Raw genomic sequence first — 23653 nt, 5'->3', positions numbered from 1 at the left:
CAATTATATCCTGCTCTTCAATAGTGTCAGAGCAGCTAACATTGTATGTTACCAACAGTATTATTCAAGACACAAATAAAAGACTCACTCCACAATAAAAACAAGTTATGAACATCATTCCCACAGAAATTACAGCAATTTAATATTTTACTACTCATAACACACGTCTTGGTTTCCAACAACAGTCAGCAGGAAGGCTGGGTCAGAGTACATGTACTTTTGCCCCATTCCTCCAACATCAGCTAGACAGCAGTGTGTGGGGGGTGGGTGGGGGAGAAGCTTAGAACTTAAAATGTGTCTTGCATGTTTTCTGTTTCAAGGCCAACACTGCCCCCCATGCCCCCACCACCACACACCAGCAAGCTGACCACAGATCTGGGCTTAAAACAGAAAGCACACTTCCTTCTCCAAGGCACCTCCAGCCTGGCTGCCACTGAGGTCTCACAACGAGCACTTATTTTACATTTTCTGGGTTGAGTTGCAGCATCTTTGCTTTCACAAACTTGGCTTCTTCTTAGGGTAGTCTCCTTTTAAGTCCATATTCTGGGGCCACATTGAGAACTGCATATATAAATACCGCCTTTAAATACAGAGATTCCATTTATCTATCACGGCTAATAGCTATTGATAAATTCATGGTTGAGAAGTTTAATTCCTTTTAAAAAACCCATCTAAGATAGTGATAATCACCATAACTTAATGGGCACGGAACTCCATAAGCTAATTATGTGTTATGCTACAAAGTGCTTTTTTAACCACACTGAATCTCCTGCCAATCAGTTTTATAAGATGCCCATTAATTCCAGCATTACTTGAAAGGGAGAGCAAAATTAGCCACCTTCTCCCATAATTTTATAAGTCTTTACCTTGGCCTACCTCAGTCATCTTCTTTCTAACAAAGCCCCACATAATTACCCTGTTCACTTAGGAAAGTTGTATCTGATCAAATGTGTTTCTCTGAAAAACACAAACCATATCATTTAACAATGGTTGTTGTGCATTTTCCAGGCTGTATAGCATATCATTTAACAGTTTTAAATATTTGGTATCTGACAAAGGGAGCTTAACTTTTGAAAGGTTATACCCTGTAAAATCTTGGTGGTCTTTAAGATGCTACTGGACACTCGAACCTTGCTCATTTAAATATCTGAAAACCGATGACAGTTTGATGATCACCCTTGAGCCCCCCTCACCAAATCTCAGGTTGTAAAGATATGATTGATTCAATTTATAATTCGCTCCCCCCATGAACAGGCTCAAAGTGGATAACATCATATTAAAATTTACAATAAAATTCGCTTTAAAACCATAAATGAAAACACAATTCAGAAAAATAAAACAGCTCTAGATGGTGGCTCATATTTACTCCCCTACCAGACATTCTATGGGATGGGAGATGGAGGAGCAGCAATGGACCACATATGCTGGTCCCAGTCCACTAAGGGCTTTATAGGTTAAAACCAAAACCTTGAATCTGATCCAGAACTCCACATAGGGATCCTGCCATAAAACAGGATAATTCTAAGGAACACTGAAAAAGTTCCCTTTTCCCCTCCATTAGAATGAGTAAATTAAAGACAAGATTTTACTCAAAATGTGAGGCAATAATATTTTTATATATTTGAATACCCAAATATGCTTGGGTACCCAAATATGCTTGTAAGAACTACCTACTGTGCTGTATTCTTTTCTGTTAAAATAATAGTTTCTTTTGTTTACTACACAATTAACTTTTAACTTTTATTTGTTTCCTACTTCTCAAATGGTAAAAATTAAGACATGCACTATGGTAGCATAGGCTGCAGTAGTTTGCAACTCTTTCTCAAGTACTGGGTGTACATAACAGTTTTTCAGTTTCTCTTATCAAAAATGAAGACATTTATACATTTAACTCTATAAACATTCTAAATAGTACAATTTTATATGTTAATTTACAAATGATGCATTTAATGTTGTTAAATCAGTAAACTAACTTGAGTTTCGGAAGGAAAGTACTGTATATATTTCAATTTTTCCCGTTTGTGCGTGCGTACGTGCGTGCGTATGTGTGTTGTTTTTTCCCCTGTGGCATTAAGATTTTACATCTTTACCTAAGAGACATGGATCCTATTAGTGGCCCTTACCAAACACAAGTAGTCTCTTGATCCATTTTACATACTGAAATAGCAGCTTAGTCAGAAGAGAAAGTTGTGTCTCTCTGGATTCAAGAAACCTGAACCTCAGGCCCCACACAGACAAGAAGAATTAAGAATGGAAACCCAACAGGTGCCTTCCACAGGCAGTAAAGGACTCCCTTTCATATGCCTAGCTGAACCCTCATGCATAGCCAAGCAAATGGGTGACACCATATAACCATCTGAGCTTTCCTATGCATAAGGGTTTATTTTTTGTTAAGAGTGAAAGGGGAGGGGAGAAGCAAAGAGGTAAAACTCAAACTGATGTGAGGCCCCTGTGGGTATGGTTGTCAAGGTTAGTAAGCCTCTTGGAGCCAACAACATTGGGGTCTGTAGCAGGCTAGGCAGCAGACACCCCTCCATGCAGGTGTCCCTTCCACCCACCCACCCACACACACAAAAGGCAGGAGATGGTACTTCCAGCCAATGCATAGCATTTTATTACAGGTAGTAGTCGGGTGAGTCCTGCTAATCGGAATCTCAGTCCTCATCATCCTCGGACCCCAGCCGTCCCCAGCTGCACCATAACATGGCCCCAACTACAGGCCCCTCCCCTGACCACTGCCTTCACTCTGGCCCTACCAGCCTAGAGGCACTTCTTCTCCTGTGAGCACAGCTCCTGATAGCATGGGTCAACTCCAGCAAGACACTCCTGAGTGGTTCCTAATTCCCACCAGCTCTCAAAGCATGCCCAGGTGGGTGGCCCCCAAGACCTAACCCTCGCCTTAGACTCTCTTCCTCTTCGGCCATCAGGAGGAGGCGCCGTCTATGACAGGCTTAGGTCACATGATGCCTGAAGAAGAAATTATAAGGTTCAAATATACCACCTAATTCCTTTCCACAAAATTTCATAATTGGGGCAGCTGTAAACAGCATCAAACACAGAATAAGCTCAACATGATACCATTATCACCATCTTTCAATGAAAAGTGAGACAAGTAATAGAATGGGGTAGGGAAAGACAGAAGGGGGTGGTGGGAGGAGGTGGGTAAAAAAAGCAGAAAGAGGGAGCCAGAACCTGTGAAAGTCAGAGATTTCCTTCTCCCATTAGTTCCTCACAGGGCCCCGCTTGTAATCATGCTAATAATCAGAACAATATGGTTAATCATCTCCATGTTCTACTGTGCTTAATGGAAAGGGGCTAAATATTCAGATATGTTGCTAGCAGCATTTTGTAGATGAAGCAACCCTCTGAACAAAGTTTTGGCCAATTCTGACATAGATGTATGCAAAATATCTTCTCACCTAACTTCAGATGAAAACTGGAGCTTCTGCTCTATCTTGCCAATTTTTCTACTTCTGCCAATGATGTACTTTTGCTTGCATCCTGAAATTCAGGATGCAAGCAAAAGTACATCATTGGCAGAAGTAGAAAGGACACTGGTACGCATTCTGCTTTAACTGCAATAGACCAAGTAGACCAAGGATGGTTAGAGGAGTTACCTAATTCGTGGATGCCTGGGTTGTCTGAAATCTCCATCACATACAGCTCCCTCTGCTCCACTGACTTGCCCACTGAGTAGAGCCGGGTGATGCTTGGGTACTCATTGGCATACTTCCTCAGGAAGATTTCCATGTCTGGAAAGTGATGGTGGCGGAAGTCCTTCGGCTGGATAGCTTGGTGGGCAGGGGTTGGCTTTTCTGTACTGGTCATATTGGTAGCAGCGGGAGCAGGATCTGTGGCAGGTACTGGTATATCCTGAGTAGGATCAGAGATCTTTACTGCTGTTGTAGGTTCCAAGGAGAAGTCAACTGCAGTTGCATTCCCTTCCTTCACCTCAACATTCACTTTTGTAACTGGCAGGTAACTGCAAAAGAAAGGTGTTAAGTTCTGGCATTTACTATGAAATTCTTTTGCCCAAGAGAATGCCAAATAAGGGTTAACCAAATTTTATCATCGGTTACAACTTTTCAAGAGCTCAGGAAGTGAGCTGCCCAGTGATCTCCTCAAAGAAAACGTTTCAAGAGCAGCAACAGTTAAAGAGCCACCTTCCCCTAAGGACTAGCAACATTAAGTACACTTAATGTACTTAATGTACACGGTGGACTCTGCCTCGAGTCTCAGTGAGAAAGACAAACCATAAATATCAAATCAAATAAAATACAGTACTTTCAGCTAGCTAAGCATTTCATTTAGTCTCAATCACCCTATGTGGTAAATTATTATCATTCACATGAATTGAAGCTGAAAGGCTTGCCAAAAGCTACCTAGTGAATTTCTAATGCTAAGAGAAGACTTGAACCAAGGTTCCCCGTGTCAATGCCCAGTTGTACTGGTTTAGCAACAATGGCTCCAACCAGCAAAACAGAAATTTCAAAGTTTTTTCAAAAGTCACTTTAGCTAAGAATAAAAATAATACTTTTTACTCATCTAATCCTCCCCCTTTCTTGCTGTTGTGTGGCCTCTTGTTCGGTTTCTTAGCATGAGCAAATGGCAGGACCTGCCTGTCTCATGGCAAAAATGGAGAAGAACAGACCACGGGGTCTATGCTTTCAGCTCCAGGCACAAAAAGAACCCTTGCCAAGCACCAAAAACACAACAACCCAGGCCCATGCAAATTCAAGACCTTACCCCACAACAGCTACAGTGATGTTGTAGATTCCAGGTACCAGCAATCTGTGATAATCACCAAAACAACCAGTTGTAATGTTGTGATCAATCCCAGCCACAGCAATAGTTGTATTTTCCAAGCCAGCCTGAGTGACCGAATCCCGGACAAACCCTTTGATCCCAATGTGTACCTGAACGGATTAATATGACATAGATCAGATACGAAGACCGGAATAATGAAATAATGTTTCCTGTCACAGTGGCTATGTACTACTTTACAACAATAAGCAGCTTCTTATTTCAAGCTTTGCATCCTTTACCCCAGTCTACCCCAGGTAGATATGAAATATTAGGCAGAAAAACAGTTTCTACACACTGAAGAAGAATCTAGCAATGAAAAAGGATGAAAATACAACATGGCCTCACCCACAGCTAAACTACTAATGTACAGAAGGGCCTGAACTAGAGGCCACCTTAAGAGACTGGCAGAAACCTGGGATATTTGTGTTATCACGTGATGGTACACCTCTGCTTCTCTGAAATGCGTAATGCGTTATGTTGAGACTGAACTTAGACATGCAGCTCCCCCATCTGTCTGAAATGTGAGCTGCTGCAGCAGATTAGCCAACTGCTTAAGTCTTCCTTTCTTTGTGCAGGAGATCCCACAAACTGCATCTGTTTGACGCTGCCCTGGGACTACAACAGAGGCTGCCATTCATTCTGTAGAACAACAGAACAAAGGCAATGGAAGAGGCCTGTGGAGCAAGAGAGGACCACAGCCAGGAACTTTGTCACCCTTGTAAAGGGACAACCACAAGCCAATTTATTATTTTATTGATTGACTGATTCGATTTTTAGCCCGCCCTTCCCCTGAACAGGCTCAGGGTGGGGTACAATGTGATTGAGACAGACCAGAGCCTCCCCACCTCACCCTCAGAGGCCTCTAGGCATCACAGAGAGAAGGACCATTGGCTTCCTTCAGCACAGAGAGGAAGCAGATTCTAGGATATCATTTCCCTGACCTTCCTGAATAATGAGATACTCTTCTAAGCACAAAGAAAATGTGAACAATGTAGAAGAGAGGTACTCTTGAAAGCCAAGATAGTGCAGTGATGTCAGATGAGAACATCAAGAAATTTGATCTGACTATGACATTTACCCGGATGGGTCACTGTCCCTTTCCCTGCACCATTCTACCTTACAAGTGCAGAAACAAAGACTTACTTTTTCAATAAAGGTAAGAAGAGATTCTCGGTTATTTTCCCACTCCTGCTCAAGCTGCGATACTGGTGGGTATTTGCAGCAGGAAAGCTCAAAGGTGACCTCAAAGCAGTTGGCCCACACATAGTTATAATCCTGCATTCCACCTAAGGAATTCAAAAGGCAAGAAATACAAAGTAATTAAATTGAGTGTGTTATCACAAGTGCCTCCGTATCGGCAGAATCTCTCCCCATCTATTCAGATCAGTGGCTTTCTCAGGAGGCTGGGCAAACTCATTTTTTCAGGGAAGAAATTAAGCTAGCAAGGAAGACAATTGTCTGGGGTTCTACTGCAGTGCCTCTGAAAGGGAATGATACAGTGGGGAATTTTCATAAAGAGGTCCCACTGCCTATAACATAAATAGGAAATGCTTAAAATTTTGACTATTTGGCATCTCCAGATAAAAGTGGTGGGTTTTTTTTACAATGACTAGCCCAACAGGCCTAGCATGGCCTGTACAGTGGCAGTTTTTTCTCAAGCATTTCCACAATTTCACCACAACTATTTTATCAGATAAACTCTGTTTTCGCAAGGTTGGGCACCTGGCAAATACACCAGAGACAAGCCTGGTCCAGACCCTGGAAGCAACTGCATTGCGCACAGGGAGGGGCTGTTATACCATATTTTTCTGTTCCACCACAGACAACTGAACTGAGCACTGGGGTTTGTCAACGTTTCACATCCTACATTCTGCCCATCTGACATGATTGATTTGCTGCTCACCAGCCCTGACAACTAAATATAAACAGAGACTATGAAAACATTTTTAAAAAGAGAATATATACAAGATGGTCATTATAACAAGTACGCTGTTCCTATTTTATGTACATTTTTAGGTACTTTATACTGCAACATGTAGATTCATGCCCCTATCCGCCAGGGACACCTTGACTGCCTCCCCACCCCAAATACTGCACTTCTTTAATCCTCCCCTCTCAGCAGACCTGTTCAAAATTCTTATTAGATAAAAATGTTTATTATTATAACCATTAAGTAACTTGAACACTCAACTATATTACAGGAGATGGATTAGATTAAATTTTAAACAAGACACTAACAATAATTCTATATTTATACCCAGTAAACAACTTCCATGAAATACCAGATTTGTAGTTATGTTAGCAGGTCACAGCAAGAAATCAACAAATCCTGTAAAAACGTAAAGCCCTATCCACACTTACTTGGTAGCAATTATCATTTAATTCAGTGGTTTTTATGAGTAGGCTTGTTCAGTAAAGACTAATAACCTGCTGATCTGTGGCCTACGAAAAGCTCATGCCATTATACAATTCTTACTTAATTGTATATTAGTTGTAGACCATACAGTCACACAATCTAAATTATTACCAAGAGCTAACATTTATCAGCTAACGTTTATCAACTTACATGTGAAAGTTACAGAGAAGAAGCATTTTAACCAGGCTTCAGCATTACGGAACACCCTCAGACTTCAAAATTATACTACCTTCCTAAGATGCTAAGGACCCTATTGAGGGTAGACTTATATTCTTTAGAACAGTCCTATACAACTGAACTTGCCATTATGATGAATTAATTTGTTCAGGATATCCTGCTTCACACTGAGCATTCATTCATTCTGCACATTAAACATCGTAATCCTCGTTGATTCAGTAAACATAATACTTCAGTCAACATTTGGGTGTGCTTACTATGGAGAGGGAGGGGAAGGAGGAGGAGGAAGTGGTGGCAGCTGCTAGATAATAACGTTAACGTAAAACTTACAAGCATCACAATCCTGCTCTGAATTTCTCACCCTCTCTGCCCCTTCTCAAGAAGGAAGGATGTGTGGGTTTGAAGGAAACACACATCCTTTGAGAGATTCCTCTCTATTCTTCCCAAAACTCCTTCTGAGACTTTGGGGGAGTGGTCAGGAATCTGCCACCAGCCCAAGATTACTCTTCCAAAGCTTGAGGTCACCAAAAAGGGTGAAGTTTGTAGTTTAACTGAACAATTTAAGGCAAATGGATACGGACACAATGCAATGTCTCTCACACACTTTTTTTTTTAAGAAAAAGAATTTATTTAACTAGCATACATTCTATTCATAATATACAAACACAGATGCTAGGAAACATCCGCTTGCAAAGGATAATATCCAGTAAGCAGAAAAGAGAAAATATTAGCTGTCTAGACTTGTTATCTGATATGCTCAACTATCCTCCACCTCTTGGGAGAATGGGCTTGGAATGACAGGTTGTGTAAATAGCTGTGGGGCCAATACCATCTCAGGGACTGACTCTTTAAAAGCCAGCCAAAGTTCTGTTACCCAATCCTATAACGTTTTGCCCCATTGCTCTTTATAGCTGCATTTGAAAATATTAAAAGCTAACAATCTCCCCCTCTTGACAGTGGAGTCCAGTTGTCTCTGCTCTCCCACTATAAAATAATAGATTTCTTATAAAGGGTTATAACTAGGGCTGTGTACGGGTGGGGAGATTTGGTATTCTCACTTCGGGTTTACTCGAAGCGGGAAACCAATTCGGAATACCCCCAAATTCAAAATGGCAAGCCGCTTCGGATTCGGGTTTCAGGAATCGCTTCCGTGAAGATTCGGAGCATACTGAAGTGAGGGGGGGAAACTCCCCACCACCACACCACACCCTCCCTGGGGCAACCCCTATACGCCCCACCCCCCCTGGGGAGACCCCCTCTACCCCCCACTCAACCCTGGAGAGACCCCTCCAATCCCCACCCACTTACCTGGTAGCAGGAGGGTTATCAGCTGGGTGGCAGGCCACCACCGCCTTGGCGGTGGCAGCAGCACAAGGCAGCACAGCCTGGAGCCAGCCAGCCTGAGCTTGCGGGCTGGTGGGGAAGGCCGGAGCCACCTCCTCTAGCCCTTCCTGCCCCTCAAATGGCCACGGCGCGCTGGCGCCACAGCGGCCATTTGAGGGGCAGGGCTTCCTCCACCTCCTCCGGCCCTTCCTGCCCCTCAAATGGCCGCCTCAGCGCCGGCACACCATGGCCATTTGAGGGGCAGGAAGGGCCGGAGGAGGCGGCTCCAGCCTTCCCCACCACCCCACAGGCTCGGGCGGTAGCGGAAGAGGAGCCGGCCAGGAGCCACTGCAAGGTAGGTGGGTGGGGGAGGTGGGGGGGTTGATGTTTAAAAGGCTCCGCCGCTGCTTGCAAGCAGTGGCGGGGCCCTTTAAACAAGCCCCGAAGCATTTCCGAATGCTTCAGAAAGCTTTGCTTCGGTATTCCGAAGCGTGGCCAGCATGCTGGCCCCGGTTCGGGAATACTGAAGCCTGCCGAATCAGGTCCGCTTCGGGTATCTTTACCCAGAGCGAAACCCAAATAGCACAGCCCTAGTTATAACTGTTTTATCACATTTGTGTGTTTTGTTGAAGGCAGCTGCCCTTCATCCTCTTTTGAACCATGTCATTTTCACAATGCATAACAGAATATTTTACACCAGGCCTCAATCAATTTTCTTTGGCTCTAGCAGCCAGCCCAAAAATTTAGGAGGCAGAGTAATTTTTCAGTTTTCAGTGTTATTATGATCACATATTCTAGTTATTGGTATCACAAAATCTCATCCTAAACTCTTCATAGTTCTCATAATTTTATTAAATTTATGACAAAAGTGTAGTATATAAATAAAGCATAGTATATAAATAAATTTGGCATAACCACGGTTGTCATCACCATAACAAATAGCTAACCTCTTACCTTATCTTAACTTCTCCCTGATTTCTAATAATTTCATTATTGCTTTTAAAAGCTTAATTTAACTGAATCTTAGAGCCAGTATAGAAAGTAACTTGTTAAGAAATGAATTAATCTAATAATGTAAACCTAACAAACAAGCAATAACAAAAACTTCATACACATGCATGTCATACAACAAGATATTCTGAAGTGAAATTATAAATAAGCAGCGTACTTCTACTGAGGAACACAGAGGTACTATAAACAAATTATTTCTGAAAATATTAGGCATCACAATGAAATTTCTAGATGCCATGGAGACCTGGTGCCTGGGATTTTTCGAGCCTCATTTTACATGTATATATTTTCTTTTGCCAGACTAAAAGGAGAATTATTTCCACCAAAATAGATTTTCAGTACAATCCTGATTTCAATAGGCTTAGACTGGAGTTATAACGCTTCTTAGAATTTCAATGTTTTAATTCCTTCTGGAAAGATATGAACCTGGGGTTCTTGTATATTTTATTCAGTTCCTAAAACTGAGACATGAAAATTAAGATGTAAGAGCGCTAAATATTTCAGACTTGTCTGTGTGCTGTAATTCTGTTACCTAGGTAGTAGAACTCACTTTGCCTGACTACACAAGAGTCCTTGTACTGTTTGCTGGTCTTGGACCGGAACAATAAATCTATCACAAGAGCCCAATAATGGGGCGAGCCTAGTCTTGTATTTTATGGCCTCAGCACATAACCCAGAAGTTTCCAATGCATGTGTGTACTTGTTGTAACCCTATTACAGGGTAACAGGGCAATAACAGAATGGTTCAGAAAAACATTGTATAAAGGGAAAGAGACTGCAGACTATACCATCACGTGCTAGACATTATCAGCGGCTGCACATAATATCCTGCTGCTGCCTCACTGTTTCTACTAATGTAATATCATTTTTCTTCATTATACTCTGTATCAGGCATAATATCTTATGTTTATTCAGGTTTCTGCAATCCCAGTCCTAATACATTGCTTATTAGATATCTCTGCATACTGATCGTATCAACTTACACTGTGTAATCTGCTTTGAGTCTTAGTGTGAACAAATATTTACCTAATCTGTTTGATCTTACCTGAGCCCGGCAATATGTAAAGAAACTATTTTTCAGTAAAACAAAAATACAAACAAGCAAAATCAAATACCCAACATCAGCCCTGTCATCACTTTGTTGCTGCCATGACTTGTTATATCAATAACACTTTGATATTCCACATTGTCAGAAGACAATTTGGCAGGCAGCTCAAATCTGAAATGGGGCTTTTGTCAGAAATGTAAAGAGTTCTGCAGTTCTCTTGAGCAACCTACCTTCCACATCATACCACTGAGCACCATTAGTGATACCTTCTTCAAAAATTTCTCTCTCCTCCCCAGGGCAGTTTGGGTTGCCAGTTTTCATTATTGGATGATTTGATGCATAAGCTTTTGCCAAGTACTTGAAGACTTCATCATCAGCAGATTTGCTATACACCCCAGAAGTCTGGTGCACAGCAGAGTCATCATATGGATAGCTTGCAACAACAGAGCCCCCATGCAGGTTCGCAGAAAGCACAAACCTATATTAAAAACAGAAGTGCATCTGTTATCCAAATTGCAGAGAAGATGAATATAAAGTAAAGATGCCCTGTCAACTGGATGTGTATATTTTATCCCACTGTCCTAGATTTGGCTGAAGAAGCAACAAGCCAATTTGGAGGAAATGGGGCTACTTAAAAGCTGCAATACAGAATATCTCTGAAAAAAACAATATACTGGATAGCATATGAGAAAAGGGGTGGGTGAGCAAAGCCTCTCTTCTGAGGGACAGGCTCACCAGAAACTCCAAGCAATATACGAAACAAAAAATGCGAAAGAAACCTATTTAACCTCTGTAAAACAAGTTTATTAGGTGTTTGTGCAGAGGAATCTAGACAATAAAAAATTATTTAAGCAGCAGTTTCTAGGTTACCCATGAGTACAGCAAGTAGGAAGACAATTTGTCTAAGCCTTTGAACACCATTCTATATATGCATTAGATCAGTCTTTCCCAATCTGTGAGTTGGGACCCAAAAGTGGGTCATGAAGCTACTGAAAGTGGGTCCCAAGCCACCCATCCCTAATAGCAGCTCCTTCCCTTAGCACCTTTCTCTTTCTCTCCTTCCTCTAACTTCTCAATTCCCACCTTGCCCTCCCCCTTTGCAACAATAATGAGAGAAAAAAACTGTCTGGCTAACTAGACCTTTTACAACAGTAGCTGGAAAAAGTGGGGGGAAGGCTGGAGAGTGGGTGGGAGCTGTTTAGCACATGGAAAAGTAAGAGGAGAGAAAGTGGTGTTTGCAAGCATAGGATCTGTTTTAGTGCTGCTTCTTAGCAGCCCAGCGCTGTTCAGTGCTTTATTGGGAGAGCACTGGGAGATGTACTACACTGAGCCACTTGCCACCCATTTCTTTGAGGTCATCTGCCATCTTCCCACATTTCCTCAACCGGGCAACCTTACCAGCTCCTTCTCAAACTCTTGGACCAGCCCTGGATTGGTCACCATAGTTTGGACTTGTGGATCACCATACTGAAAAGGTTGGGAACCACGGTGTTAGTTCATAAGCTAGTGAGGAAATCAAAGTGAAGTGGAGCATGCATGGGTATCTCTGGTTTGGTCACAAGCAACTATATAAATCTTAACTTTCTTGCTTCTCACCTGTTCAAGGCTTTTGCAAATCCTCCTAAACAACCCCATATCCAAACACTTGCATTTTAAAAGGCATCAGCAGAGCCTTCTTTAACAAGTCAGTGAGCACCAACTAGAGAGGACCATTCCATTTAATTAAAGAAGCTGGCTTTTGTGCATGCTTCAGTTTGTTTATTCAAGTTTCGTGCCAGTCACTGAGTACTCCAACTATAAATGCTCTGAACACTGTGGCAAGCCAGAAAGCAACCACAATGTGCTTCCTTGTTGAGCCTGTTTTAACCAATTTATCAGCAATCATAATCGTAAGCATGGCCAGGTTTGGGAGCTTAAAATTTGGAACACTGAATGGAAAGGTCTTGAAATACTTCCGCAACTGACAGAACAAACAAGATTTTATGCAACTGGACTGCAACAGGTCCTCACATGATTGCCTTTCCTACAGCTTTGTACCTAATGTTTTTCTAAGTCCAGCTGCAGAACATCAGAGCCAGGAAACCTGGATAAAAGTTGGTCTTCTGCTGTATTTAAATGTAGTGTTGCAGATTATGTTTCTGTCATACATCCCAGTGGCCCCCAGGAGTAATACAATTTCTGGCCATGTGACTCCCCCATAAGGGTCAAGCAGCATCAACAGGATCTTCTCCACCCACAACCTTATCCAGCTGTTTCCAAACCTCCTTTTCACTTTCCCAGTACGCAGTGACCAAAAAAACCCAATCTACTAGCCTTCCACAAAATTCAAGCCACAGACATCCTACTAAATTTCTCCCCCCTAGTCCTGAACAAGTTTCACTCCTGTATCTTACACTTCCCACAAGGAACAAGTCACAGCTATGCTATCTTCTCCAGTTATGCCCACCCAGCTTCTATCATATTTCCTCCTTCCCAATGAACAAGCAGCATCTCATGGGTTATGTAGCTCTCCCACAAGGGTCACATGCCAACCAGAAGGACCACCTCCTCCTCACAGAGTTCCCTGCCTGTTAAGATCTTCAAGAGAGGCCTAAGCGCCAAGTGCCCTTATCCTTTGCAGTTAGGTTGGTGGAAACTCAAGGTAGGGCTTTTTCACTGGTAGAACCATCACAGCAGAGAAACTGCGGCTTAAAAAAAATTCCTGTGTTCCCAGTTGAAGACTTGTTTATTTTGTATTGCCTTTAGACAAGTTATTCTTTAGTATATTCCAGTTATGATTGTGGATATACTCTTAAGATTGCTTTGGGAGCAAACTTTGTTTCATAAAATGAGATTTCTGAGTAGACCTGTTTTCACAATCATCTTGTAGACTCACAGATCACTTTATTAAAGGTCATGCTATTGTCAAAACTCATCTTAAAAAGCTTTTCATCTTGCTCTAACAGTTTCCATTTTTTCCTTTTGCTTATCATTATACTTGCTGTTGGTGTCTCATGATTTTAATGCTTTTTGCTTTATGGTTATATATTGTTTAAAACATAATTATTCAAATGTGTCTTCAGATACTTCCAAAGGAAAGGGGGAGCAGAAAAATACATTCTTCCCAGTACAGAATAAAATTCATCTTCCTAAAAATCCCACAAGTAACTACCCAGGACCCCCTACCTCTTATTCAATTCCCCCCAGACCAGTAGTAAACAAGGAAAACTATCAAGCTCCCACACACTAGCAACATACGCCCACGATAGGTTATTCTTCACCCTACTCTCCGCCCTTGTCAGTTTCTTTCTTCCAGTTCCATGCCCCTCACACCTGGATAAGCCACACCTGGACCCTTTTAAGGCCAAATCCTCCAGACCCCTGCTGACAGTCTCTCTACACCAAATGCCTCTGTGTGTGTTGGTCAAGGTTAGGGAGACACAATGTTAGCAGGGAAACAAAGTTTAAAAAGACAGGGTCTGCGTGGAAAGGCTGGCAATTTCACCTCTCCAGTCTAAAACTATGTGGGATGGCAACCAGAGGGCAGCCTACCAGAGCCCAGCTTGGACCTGGAAAGGTTGTAATGGTCCCAAGTTTCCATTCTGGCATTTCACAGCTCGAGTGTCTAGCAAAGCCTTTGCTCTGCCGCTGCCTCTGTCTGTTTAAACTACCGGGCTAACACTGCATCTCCCCACGTGTTCTTCATGTGTCAGATGTCTCCTGTAGATACAGAGACTCCATACATTGATTCGGCAATAGCCCCACATCTCGCAGCAACTTCTCCCACGAGAGACGCCCATCTCTTCCAACCCCGCGGGCAAAGCCCCGCCCCCGCAGCAAGCCCCGCCCCTTCCTCACCGGTTGCGCCTCATCCACTCCATCAGGGCGCGCACTTCAGGGACCGCGGCCAGGTCCGGCTGTGCATTTCCGAACTGGTCCGGGAAGCTGCGGTTGAGGTCCCGGCCTCGGGCGTTCTCTCGCCCGCCGCTGGTCCCCGCTTGGCTCTGGCCGGCGGCGCCTGCGCAGTCCCCTTCGGCGGCGCGCGCGAAGCCGTCCGGGTTGAGGCTGGGCATGAGGTAGAGGTCGGTGGTGTTGAGGAGGCGGCGCAGGCGGGGGTCTCCCCGCAGCCAGCCGGACACCAGCTCGCGAGCCAGGCGGCTGAGGAGGGCCCGGCCCAGCGTCTCGTCGCCGTGCATGTTGGCCACCAGCTTCACTTGAGGACGGCCGGCAATGGGCGGCCCGCCGGGGTCGGCGTCGGGACCCGCCTCGACCTCAGGCAGGCCGGCGCTGAGGCGCAGCACCCACAACTCCCGCCCCTCGCCCGAGCGGCCGATGGAGAAGAGCCGCGCCAAGCCCGGTGGAGCCTCGTCCTCCGCCAGCGAGCGCAACGACGACGCCAGCTCGGCCTCGTCCATGTAGTGCATTGCCGGGGTCGCTCCGGCCGTTGAGGCGTTGCCCGTGAAGGCCGCAGCCTCTGCTTTCTTAATATGCGCCGTCTCGGCGCGCCATAGCAGCGGCAGGAATAGCAACAACAGCGGCGGCAAGGCACCTCTCAACCGCCACCGGCCGGCCATCTCCGCCTCACAGCTTTAGGAAGGCCGCGGCGGAGAAAAAAAGTGCTCTGAGGTAACGCGACACCCGATTGGGTGGGGACGAAAGTACAATGGACCAATCAGAAAAGCAGAGAAGGGAGCCAATAGGGAAACAGGGGCGGTATTGGGAAAAGGAGCCAATGGAAAGCCTAAGACGAGACCAATGAGAAGGAAAGGGTTAAGGAGTAAACGGAAACCAGGAAAAGGAATCGATGACTGTAAAGCAGATGGGTGGAAATGTGGGAGAGGCGGGAGGAACAGTGAAGCCGGTGACGTAGGTAGATGGGCAGGGCAGGCTTGAAAGGGTTCTGGCCGGCTTAGAGGATGGGCTGCCGAACCCACGCATGCGCAAAGGTAATGTTTGAATCAGTGCCCCTTGCAGTTCTTAAAAGAGTTGCGCAGTTTATGTGTGGACAAGTCACTTCCGACCTATGGCGATCCTATGAATGAAATATATGCAGAGGAGTTAGCTGTGTTAGTCTGTAGAAGCAAAATCAAGAAGAGTCCAGTAGCACCTTTAAGACTAACCAACTTTATTGTATCATAAGCATCTGACGAAGAGAACTGTGATTCTCGAAAGCTTATGCTACAATAAAGTTGGTTAGTCTTAAAGGTGCTACTGGACTCTCTATGAATGAAAGTCCTCCAAAACGTCCTATCATTAACAGACTTGCTCAGATCCTGCAAACGGGAGGTCCTGGCTTCTTTTGTTGAGTCAAGCCATCTCATCTTCCCCTTTTCCTTCTGCCTTCCATTTTTCCTAGCATTATTGACTTTTCCAAAGAATCTTGTCTTCTCGTGATGTGACCAAAGTACGATAGCCTCAGTTTTGTCATTTTAGCTTCTAGGGAGAATTCAGGCTCGATTTAAAATGCCCTAAAATCTTTTTCCGTTATGTGCTTGTGTCAGTACAGCGCACCTGTATTTATGAATGATGGTTTTGTTTGGGAATCTTCCCCCGCTCCAAACAGTTTTAATAAGGCTGACTTTTTTTTTATTCCACTGTACCTTTATCTTGGATAGTTCAGGCTAGCCTGGTTTCAGAAGCTAAGAGGAGTGGCTTAGAAAGTTTCGGCTCCTTGCTGCATAGCCTCCCTCTCTGTTGAATGAACACAATTTTACTAACGAATCTGTTTACATGTGGGTGCCTTGTTTGAGTTGTTTAAAGTACATTAGTTTATTGGAGTGTTTCGCTAATAAACTTTTCCTTCTCCAATTTTACTGCCTTGTTCTGATTGAGAGCCAGAGTCCTGGTTTGGGGTCTCCCTCTATTGGGACATTGGGGAGAATCCCCTCACACTCTGCTAAATACTTTGATGGGAGACTGCCAAGGAAGTCCAGGGTTGCTGTGCAGAGGCAGGCAATGCCCAACCATGTGTTTTCATCTCTTGTCTTGAAAATCCTATGGGGTCGCCATAAGTCAGCTATGAATTGATGGCACTTTCAACCCAGCAGCTTTTATGGGCAAGGTCCTGTTTGATTAGGTATATGGAAACAGAGCCAGTTTGGTGTAGTGGTTAAGAGTGCGGGACTCTAATCTGGAGAACTGGGTTTGATTCCTCACTCTTCCACTTGAAGCCAGCTGGGTGACCTTGGGTCAGTCACAGCTTCTAGCTCTCTCTGCCCCACCCACCTCACAGAGTGTTTTGTTGTGGGGATAATAATGACATACTTTGTAAACTGCTCTGAGTGGCTGTTAAGTATATAAGTATATAAATTGACTTGTGGTGGTGGTGGTGGTTATATGCGGTGCCTGGAGGCTAGAAAAGAGAAAAATTAGCTTTGTGAGCAAGAAGTTGTTGCTGCACTTCTCCACTTCAGGCATTAATTTATACATGTCAATCTTTCAAAAAGTTACATGAAAAAGCAATAAAAATAACATCAGGACTGGTTTACAGGTGTGATATGTGATGCTTGTATGTAGGGGATCTATGAAGAAAGAGAGGGACAAGCCTGTATGGGGGAAGGGTGACTTGGTTAGGGCTTAGAAGCTGAAGTGGGTTGAACAAAGAAGAGGCATGTAAGCATAGGAGAAACTGGAAAAGTATCTTCAAAGTAAAAATATGAGAATGTTTTGATTGCTGTGTGTGTACTATATGTTGTGTATTTGCTTTCCTTACTACATTTTATCCTGCCCTTCTTGCAAGGAGCTCAAAGCACACGGGTACCTAGTATCCCCTTCTTCCATTTTATCATCTCCAAAACCCCATGAGTTAGACTGGGCTGAAAAAGGGACAAAATTGTAATGTTTTAATTTTAATACATTTTTGTTGTTTTCCATTTTTGGTCTGTGGCCATTTCCACACGACATACCGGCCTCCGGAGCATTGCGCAAAACATGGGGAAGATAGCGTCTTCTCATGTGAAATTGTGCCAGGAAGATGTGATGTCACGCCAAACTCCCAGATGATAGCATCTTCCTGGCGTGATTTCGCACTAGAAGACAATTTCTTTTACGTGTTTTGTACAATGCTCCGGAGGCCAGTAAGTCGTGTGGAAACGGCCATTGTCAGGGAAAGCAAAAAGTTACAATAGTCGTGAAAACCTAGAAATAAAGATTGAGAAAAATTACAAAATTATTCTTACTGCTATTACATAATTCAAATTGCCATTCAATACATATTAGTACACACAGTCTTCATATACAGACCTATACATAAAGTGCTAGTGCAAAACACTGATGGTATCGCCTATGAACAATTAATACTTCTAAAGTCCATCAATTTTCTTAGAGTTTACTCAAAAAGTACATAGGGTCAAAATTCAAGTATAGGTCCGAATACATGCAGGTTGGATTAGACCATCTGATGGGCAGACTGGTTCATTGGGAGGGGTGTGGAGGGCAGTTTTATGCATATTTTAAATGAAGTAGTGAGGTTTCCTTTTTTCTCTGTCACTTGTATTGTGCCAGTGTTTTTACCTAAGAAGTGAAGGTCACCCACTGAAACAACACCTGTAAAAGTAGAGAGAAAATTGCACAATCACAGCCAGTGAGAACTTGCTACACCAAAGCAAGGTGTGGAATGTGGTTTTGAGATAAGAATTCACTCTAATTTGCTTGATAGCAGAAAGCCACTCTCAGGAATAGACAAAACCCCAAACAGCCAGAAATGTGTAACTGGAAGCCACAGTTCTTCATTTATGTCATCTAGTTGACTTTCATTCCTCAGAGTACTGCCATTCTTTTTGCTTATGGACTCTATAAACAAGTTTGTGAGTGATTGCTGCCTGGCCGAGCAGAGTTGGAAAAACAAAACACCTGTAATTCTAAACCCCTTCAGGTTTTTTTGTGTGTGTCGAAAGTTTCCTTGAGTCTTGGGTGTTGTGAAATCAAGGAAATAGAACAGTGAAGGAGAAGGCATTGACCCATCAGGCATTCCTTACCAGGAACATTGCCCCAGAATGGGACTAATGCCATGAATGACTCACCCTCATCTTAAAAATTACTAAGCCCAGGGCTTTTTTTCTGCTGGAAAGCAGTGGAACAGAGTTCTAGCACCTCTTGAAAATGGTCACATGGCTGGTGGCCCCGCCCCCTGATCTCCAGACAGAGGGGAGTTTAGATTGCCCTCCATGCTGCTCCAGTGGCGTGGAAGAAAATCTAAACTCCCCTCTGTCGAGATCAGGGGGCAGGGCCACCAGCCATGTGACCATTTTCACCAAGGGCGATTTAAACTTTAAAAAACTCCCCCCTTGTTCCAGCTGACCCAAAGTGATATCATTGTGCTGCACTGAGTTCCACCATCTCTTTTTCCCAGAAAAAAAAGCTCTGTCTAAGCCCATCCCTTAGATCCTGGCAGGCAGGGGTGAGGGTGTGTGTGCACAAGCAGATCCTGTAATATATCCAACCACAAAGTCTGTATTTTCAAACATTTTCATCAAGGAAGAAATGTTATCAAGCAAGAAATTCAGTACGTTTTGTAGATGGTGAGGGAGAACTATGGGTTTTCCTGTAGATTTCAGTGGCAGAGGGAATTTAGCAATGTTCTTTATAGAGAGATGTCTACTGAATAGTCTTCTTACCTCATGAAGTCAAGGGTAAATATGGCACCAATATCCCACAAAATGAGGGGGGGGGAGCTAAAATACTCTGCCCATGAAGGCTCAGGGATCCTTCTGGATTCCAAAATGCGCTAAGGGATTTTAGAATTCCAAACTCAAGCCCTATTGAGGCTGCAGTGGAAGCATGGAATCTGAAGCACCTTGAAGCTATTGACAAGATTTCTCCTCACCAACCCCTCCCTCCCTTGAAGCAGGAACCAGCCCCATGGTTCACCCCAGAGCTGGATGATCTAAACAGGACTAAAAGACGTCAGGGAAGATGCTGGCAGAAAACTCCTGCGGAATACGATGCAGCACACACCATCTGGTATTTTTCTTAATCATTTTGACTAGGGGTGTGCACACAAAAAAATTCAGGTTTTCCACTTTGGAAAACCCAAAGCAGAAAATAAATCATAAATAAGGGATTTCCAAAGCGGCAAGCCACTTCGGGAATCACTTATTTAACCTGCTTCAGTGTGCTGCGTAAAGATTCGGAGCACACCAACAAACTTCCTCACCCAGCTGCTTATTTCACCCAATGGGAGGGGATAGAGGGTGTTCCCTCCTCCCCCTTCCATCGGGAGAAATAAGCAGGGGGGGTAGTTAAATCTGAGGTGTTTGGAGGCAGAAGTAGGTATCAAGGGATATGCCTTGGACTAGTTTAAATCATTCCTCTTGGGACGAAATCAAAGAGTTGCTATTGGAGACCAACTGTCCTCAGTGTGAGAATTATCTTTTGGGGTTCCACAAAGTGCAAACATCCCTCATGTTATTCAATCTCTATCTAAAGCCTTTCGGAGAACTCTTTTGTAGCTATGGAATTGGATGCCATCAGTATGCAGATGATATCCAGCTCTATATCTCATTATCCAAATCCCTAGTGATGAAGTAGAGGTACTGAGATGCTGCTTGACAGATGTGGTCAAATGAATGAAAGCAAACAAATTGAAATTGAACCCGGACAAGACAGAATTGATGCTGGTTGGAAAAGCAGCAATCTTGAAGGACGTTGTGATTCCAACCTTTGATGGGATTCATTTGACCCTGACTCAGTTAAGAGCATAGGGGTTATACTAGACCCAGCGCTGCTGCTAGAGAAGCAAGTAAATGCAACTGCAAAAAAAGGCCTGTTATATCTGTTCAACTGCCTCTCCCCCTATGTTTCGCCATCTAGAAAGGGTCCCTGCAGTTGAGCAAAATCAAGAGCTCCCCACACACATTTTCATTGTGATAGACCCCACCTTATGGAATGGCCTGCCTGAGGACGTCAGGAAAGCTTCCACTCTCCTGGCTTTCTGCGAACTATGCAAAACTGAGTTATTCAGGAGGTCTTTCTACCCAGATGATTGGGCTATGGTGTAAGAAATAGCTCCGAGAGATGCATTGGTAAGGACAGGGACTATATGCTTCTCTATTGGGTACTGTGCTGATGTAGACAAGCACCTCCTAGGGAGTTTTCTGTGTTGCTAAACATACCATATAAATTAGTTATGCTTTGTTTCCAAAAGATTTCATCTCTCTGCTTGGCTTTATGCTTGTTTTTCAAATTTTCTGCTACCATACCCTGTTGTATCTTTTTCACTGAATATCCTAACCGTTGTTCATTATTGTACTTTGCTCAGTGACTGTTCTAGCTGTTGATTATATTGTAGTTTCTTTTGCACTGTGTAATCTGCCTTGGATCTCAGTTAGAAAGGCATCATCATCATCATCATCATGGAAGGTTATATTTCTCGTTTTCCTTTTTATTGCCTATCTTCTGGATTCTTACTTTTTGTTGAAATATTCTTTTACAACAAGAACAGTTTTCACCTCCTTTGTGGACTTGGTTGCTTGTCACTTTGAATGCCACATGGGATTATTCCCCCTCCCCCTACACCTGTTTGAAACCTGGTCCAAACCAGATCTAACGTTAAGAATTAGAATGTGGAAATTGAGCATCTCTTCCGCTTATCATGCCCTAGATCTCTTTAGGCATGTCAGGTTTGGGGTTACACTGTGACCTGACTGGCAGTTGTTAATTGATTAGTTTTAGGGTGGCCGTTCTGACATTTTCATGAAAAGTACTCCACTTCCAACTGTGCTTTCCCCCCCTGTCTATGTCTTGGTGTCTGGAGCAGGGTTGGTTGCCTCCTTCTGGCTAAGAGCTGCATACAACCAATAGGATAAATGGCTCATCCAGTCTTACCTACAGGTTCTCGCACTGGCTATTACCAGATGGCTTAAGAATGAAAAGTAGAAACATCCATGGTGCAGAGGTTGATGATGATTTTTCTGCTTCATTTTAGAGTTGTCATCTTACAAATCTGAAGGTTATTTTGGCTTAGCCTCTTGTTGAGGCTGCGTCTTGAGTGCCGCACGATCCTTAATGAACTAGCCTATTTCTCAGAATAATAAGCATGGTAAGGTTAGTCATTAGCAATGAGCTCGAAAGTTCCCATTTCAGATTTCAGCTCGGCTGTGAAGTTGCTGTCTGATCTGTCTCAGCCCCAGTAATTCAAGGATAATAATACTGACTTAACAAGATTGCTGTTGAGGTTCCGGAAGTAGTGTTTGCAAAGAGCATGTAGCAGTTTTTTTTTAAAAGGTGTTTATAAATATAAAAACCAACTTGTCGTGTTTTGTGTCATTTTGATTCGTCTTAATAAAATGTATTACATTACTTTTCTTTTTGCATGTTTCTAATATGGCTATATGAAATTCCTATTAGTACCAAGTTGTATTGCCCTTATAACAAGGCCTTAGCTGAAGTTTTGGGCTTCTGGCCACCTTAATTTCTGCTATTTTCAAAACTTTCCATAAAGATGCATTGGTGAACCAGAGGGCTGCAAAGGAGTAATTCCAAATCTTGGAATTCCACTCCCTCTAGAGGACAAGGATTCAGCAGCACCAGGAGCCACAACATTGAAAGGGGATCATGAGGTTTTCTTGCATCCAACTTCAAGTGACAGTGGCCCCATGGGTCCATCCCATGGCTGCTGAAACCATTTAAAAGCATTTGTAGCTCTTTTAAAATTGCTGCAAGGCCCTGATCTCGTGTGTGGTGCAGTAGCCCAGAAGCACTCCCTACCCCACCCCCACCCCGTGCCTTTTCAGGTGCCAAAACAGGGCCCCCCCGAGCTGTTTCTGCACCCAAAAAGTGTGGCATGAGAACTCTTGGAGCCACCATGTGCGCCACCCTGATTGAGGCCTCACTGCAATTTTAAAAGAACTACAAGTGCTTCTAAAATGATATTGGCAGCCCTGGGTTGGACCTGTGGCCACTGTCACTTGTAGTTTGGTTCTTAGCCAAGCTAGATGCAGGGAAACCATTCATTTAAGGTGACTGCTAGGAGCAACTGAAGAGAAATGGGTGGTCTGTTGCTTATCTTCCTTGGGGGTGCTTTTCTCTGAAGCACTTGTATTTGGCCACAGCTAGAGATGGAGCCTCAATTGGTTGAACCTAGTTTAGAGCTGCGCTGACTCGGCCTAAGATAGCTTCTTTTCCTGTAGATAAAATCAACATATTTTCCCTTTTTTTGGATCAAGGGTAAGGAACAGGGCTTTTTCCAGCCAGACTGCCATGGAACGGCGTTCCAGCACTTCTTGAAAGTAATCACGTGTCTGGTGGCCCAGCCCCCTGATCTTGTTTCCTCCCGTGTGCATCCCAAGGCAGCCAGCTCTTTAGCTTCGGACAAAGAGCAACACTTTTCTTGCCTCTTGCAAGTGGCAAGAAAAGTGTTGCTTTTAAAGCCTGCTACTTTTCAGCTGATGGGAGGGGGATCCCCCATCAGCTGAAAAAAAGCTGTGGGCCTTGAAAGCAGCAACACTTTTCTTCCATGTATTTCTCCCTCATTTCCCTCTTGAGAGTTCTACCACCTCTTTTCCCAGAAAAAAAGCCCAACAAACATACTACTATTAATTAATATTATGATGATTTTGCTAGTGTGTCATCAGAGTGCTATGGCCTTCAGTGCTACATGTACACACACTCACCTCAACTCATCTGGCTTCAATGTGGGAGCATTCCAGTATGCTTCTTATCATCCCAGTCTTGGGCAAAGTGGGCTGCATGAACAGACAAAATACAAGTGCCAGTACATCTGGACTCCATGCTGTACAAGCACCAGCACATGCAGACTCAATGCTTGCCCTCTAGCTGCTGGAGTCCAGCAGGATAACATTAGTTGAGTGTGTTCCAGAGGTAAGAAATGTGTCTCTGTGGGAGGGTGTACAGTTGACTGCTTTGAAAAAGGTGGTCATGAGATTCCCTCCTGA

The 23653-nt window shown here is 43.6% G+C and overlaps 1 protein-coding gene across 1 annotated transcript in view; it reads right to left on the bottom strand.

The window, feature by feature from the left end:
* The window catches only part of CPD (carboxypeptidase D), a 35024-nt gene extending 19644 nt beyond the window's left edge, over window positions 1-15380 (bottom strand). Inside the window, exons 1-5 of the mRNA XM_055001466.1 lie at window positions 14619-15380; window positions 11012-11259; window positions 5950-6092; window positions 4747-4916; window positions 3618-3982 (exon numbers count right to left, since the gene is read on the bottom strand). Of these exons, the coding sequence (XP_054857441.1) occupies window positions 3618-3982; window positions 4747-4916; window positions 5950-6092; window positions 11012-11259; window positions 14619-15334 (1642 nt within the window). The 5' untranslated portion in view covers window positions 15335-15380. The remainder of the gene's footprint in view (window positions 1-3617; window positions 3983-4746; window positions 4917-5949; window positions 6093-11011; window positions 11260-14618) is intronic.
* Between the last annotated feature and the right edge of the window lie 8273 nt (window positions 15381-23653).

This window comes from Eublepharis macularius, chromosome 17 (assembly GCF_028583425.1).
Source record: "Eublepharis macularius isolate TG4126 chromosome 17, MPM_Emac_v1.0, whole genome shotgun sequence".
Lineage (NCBI taxonomy): Eukaryota > Metazoa > Chordata > Lepidosauria > Squamata > Eublepharidae > Eublepharis > Eublepharis macularius.
Note: the sequence above shows the minus strand (reverse complement) of the source record. Positions and strands in the feature narration are given on the sequence as shown.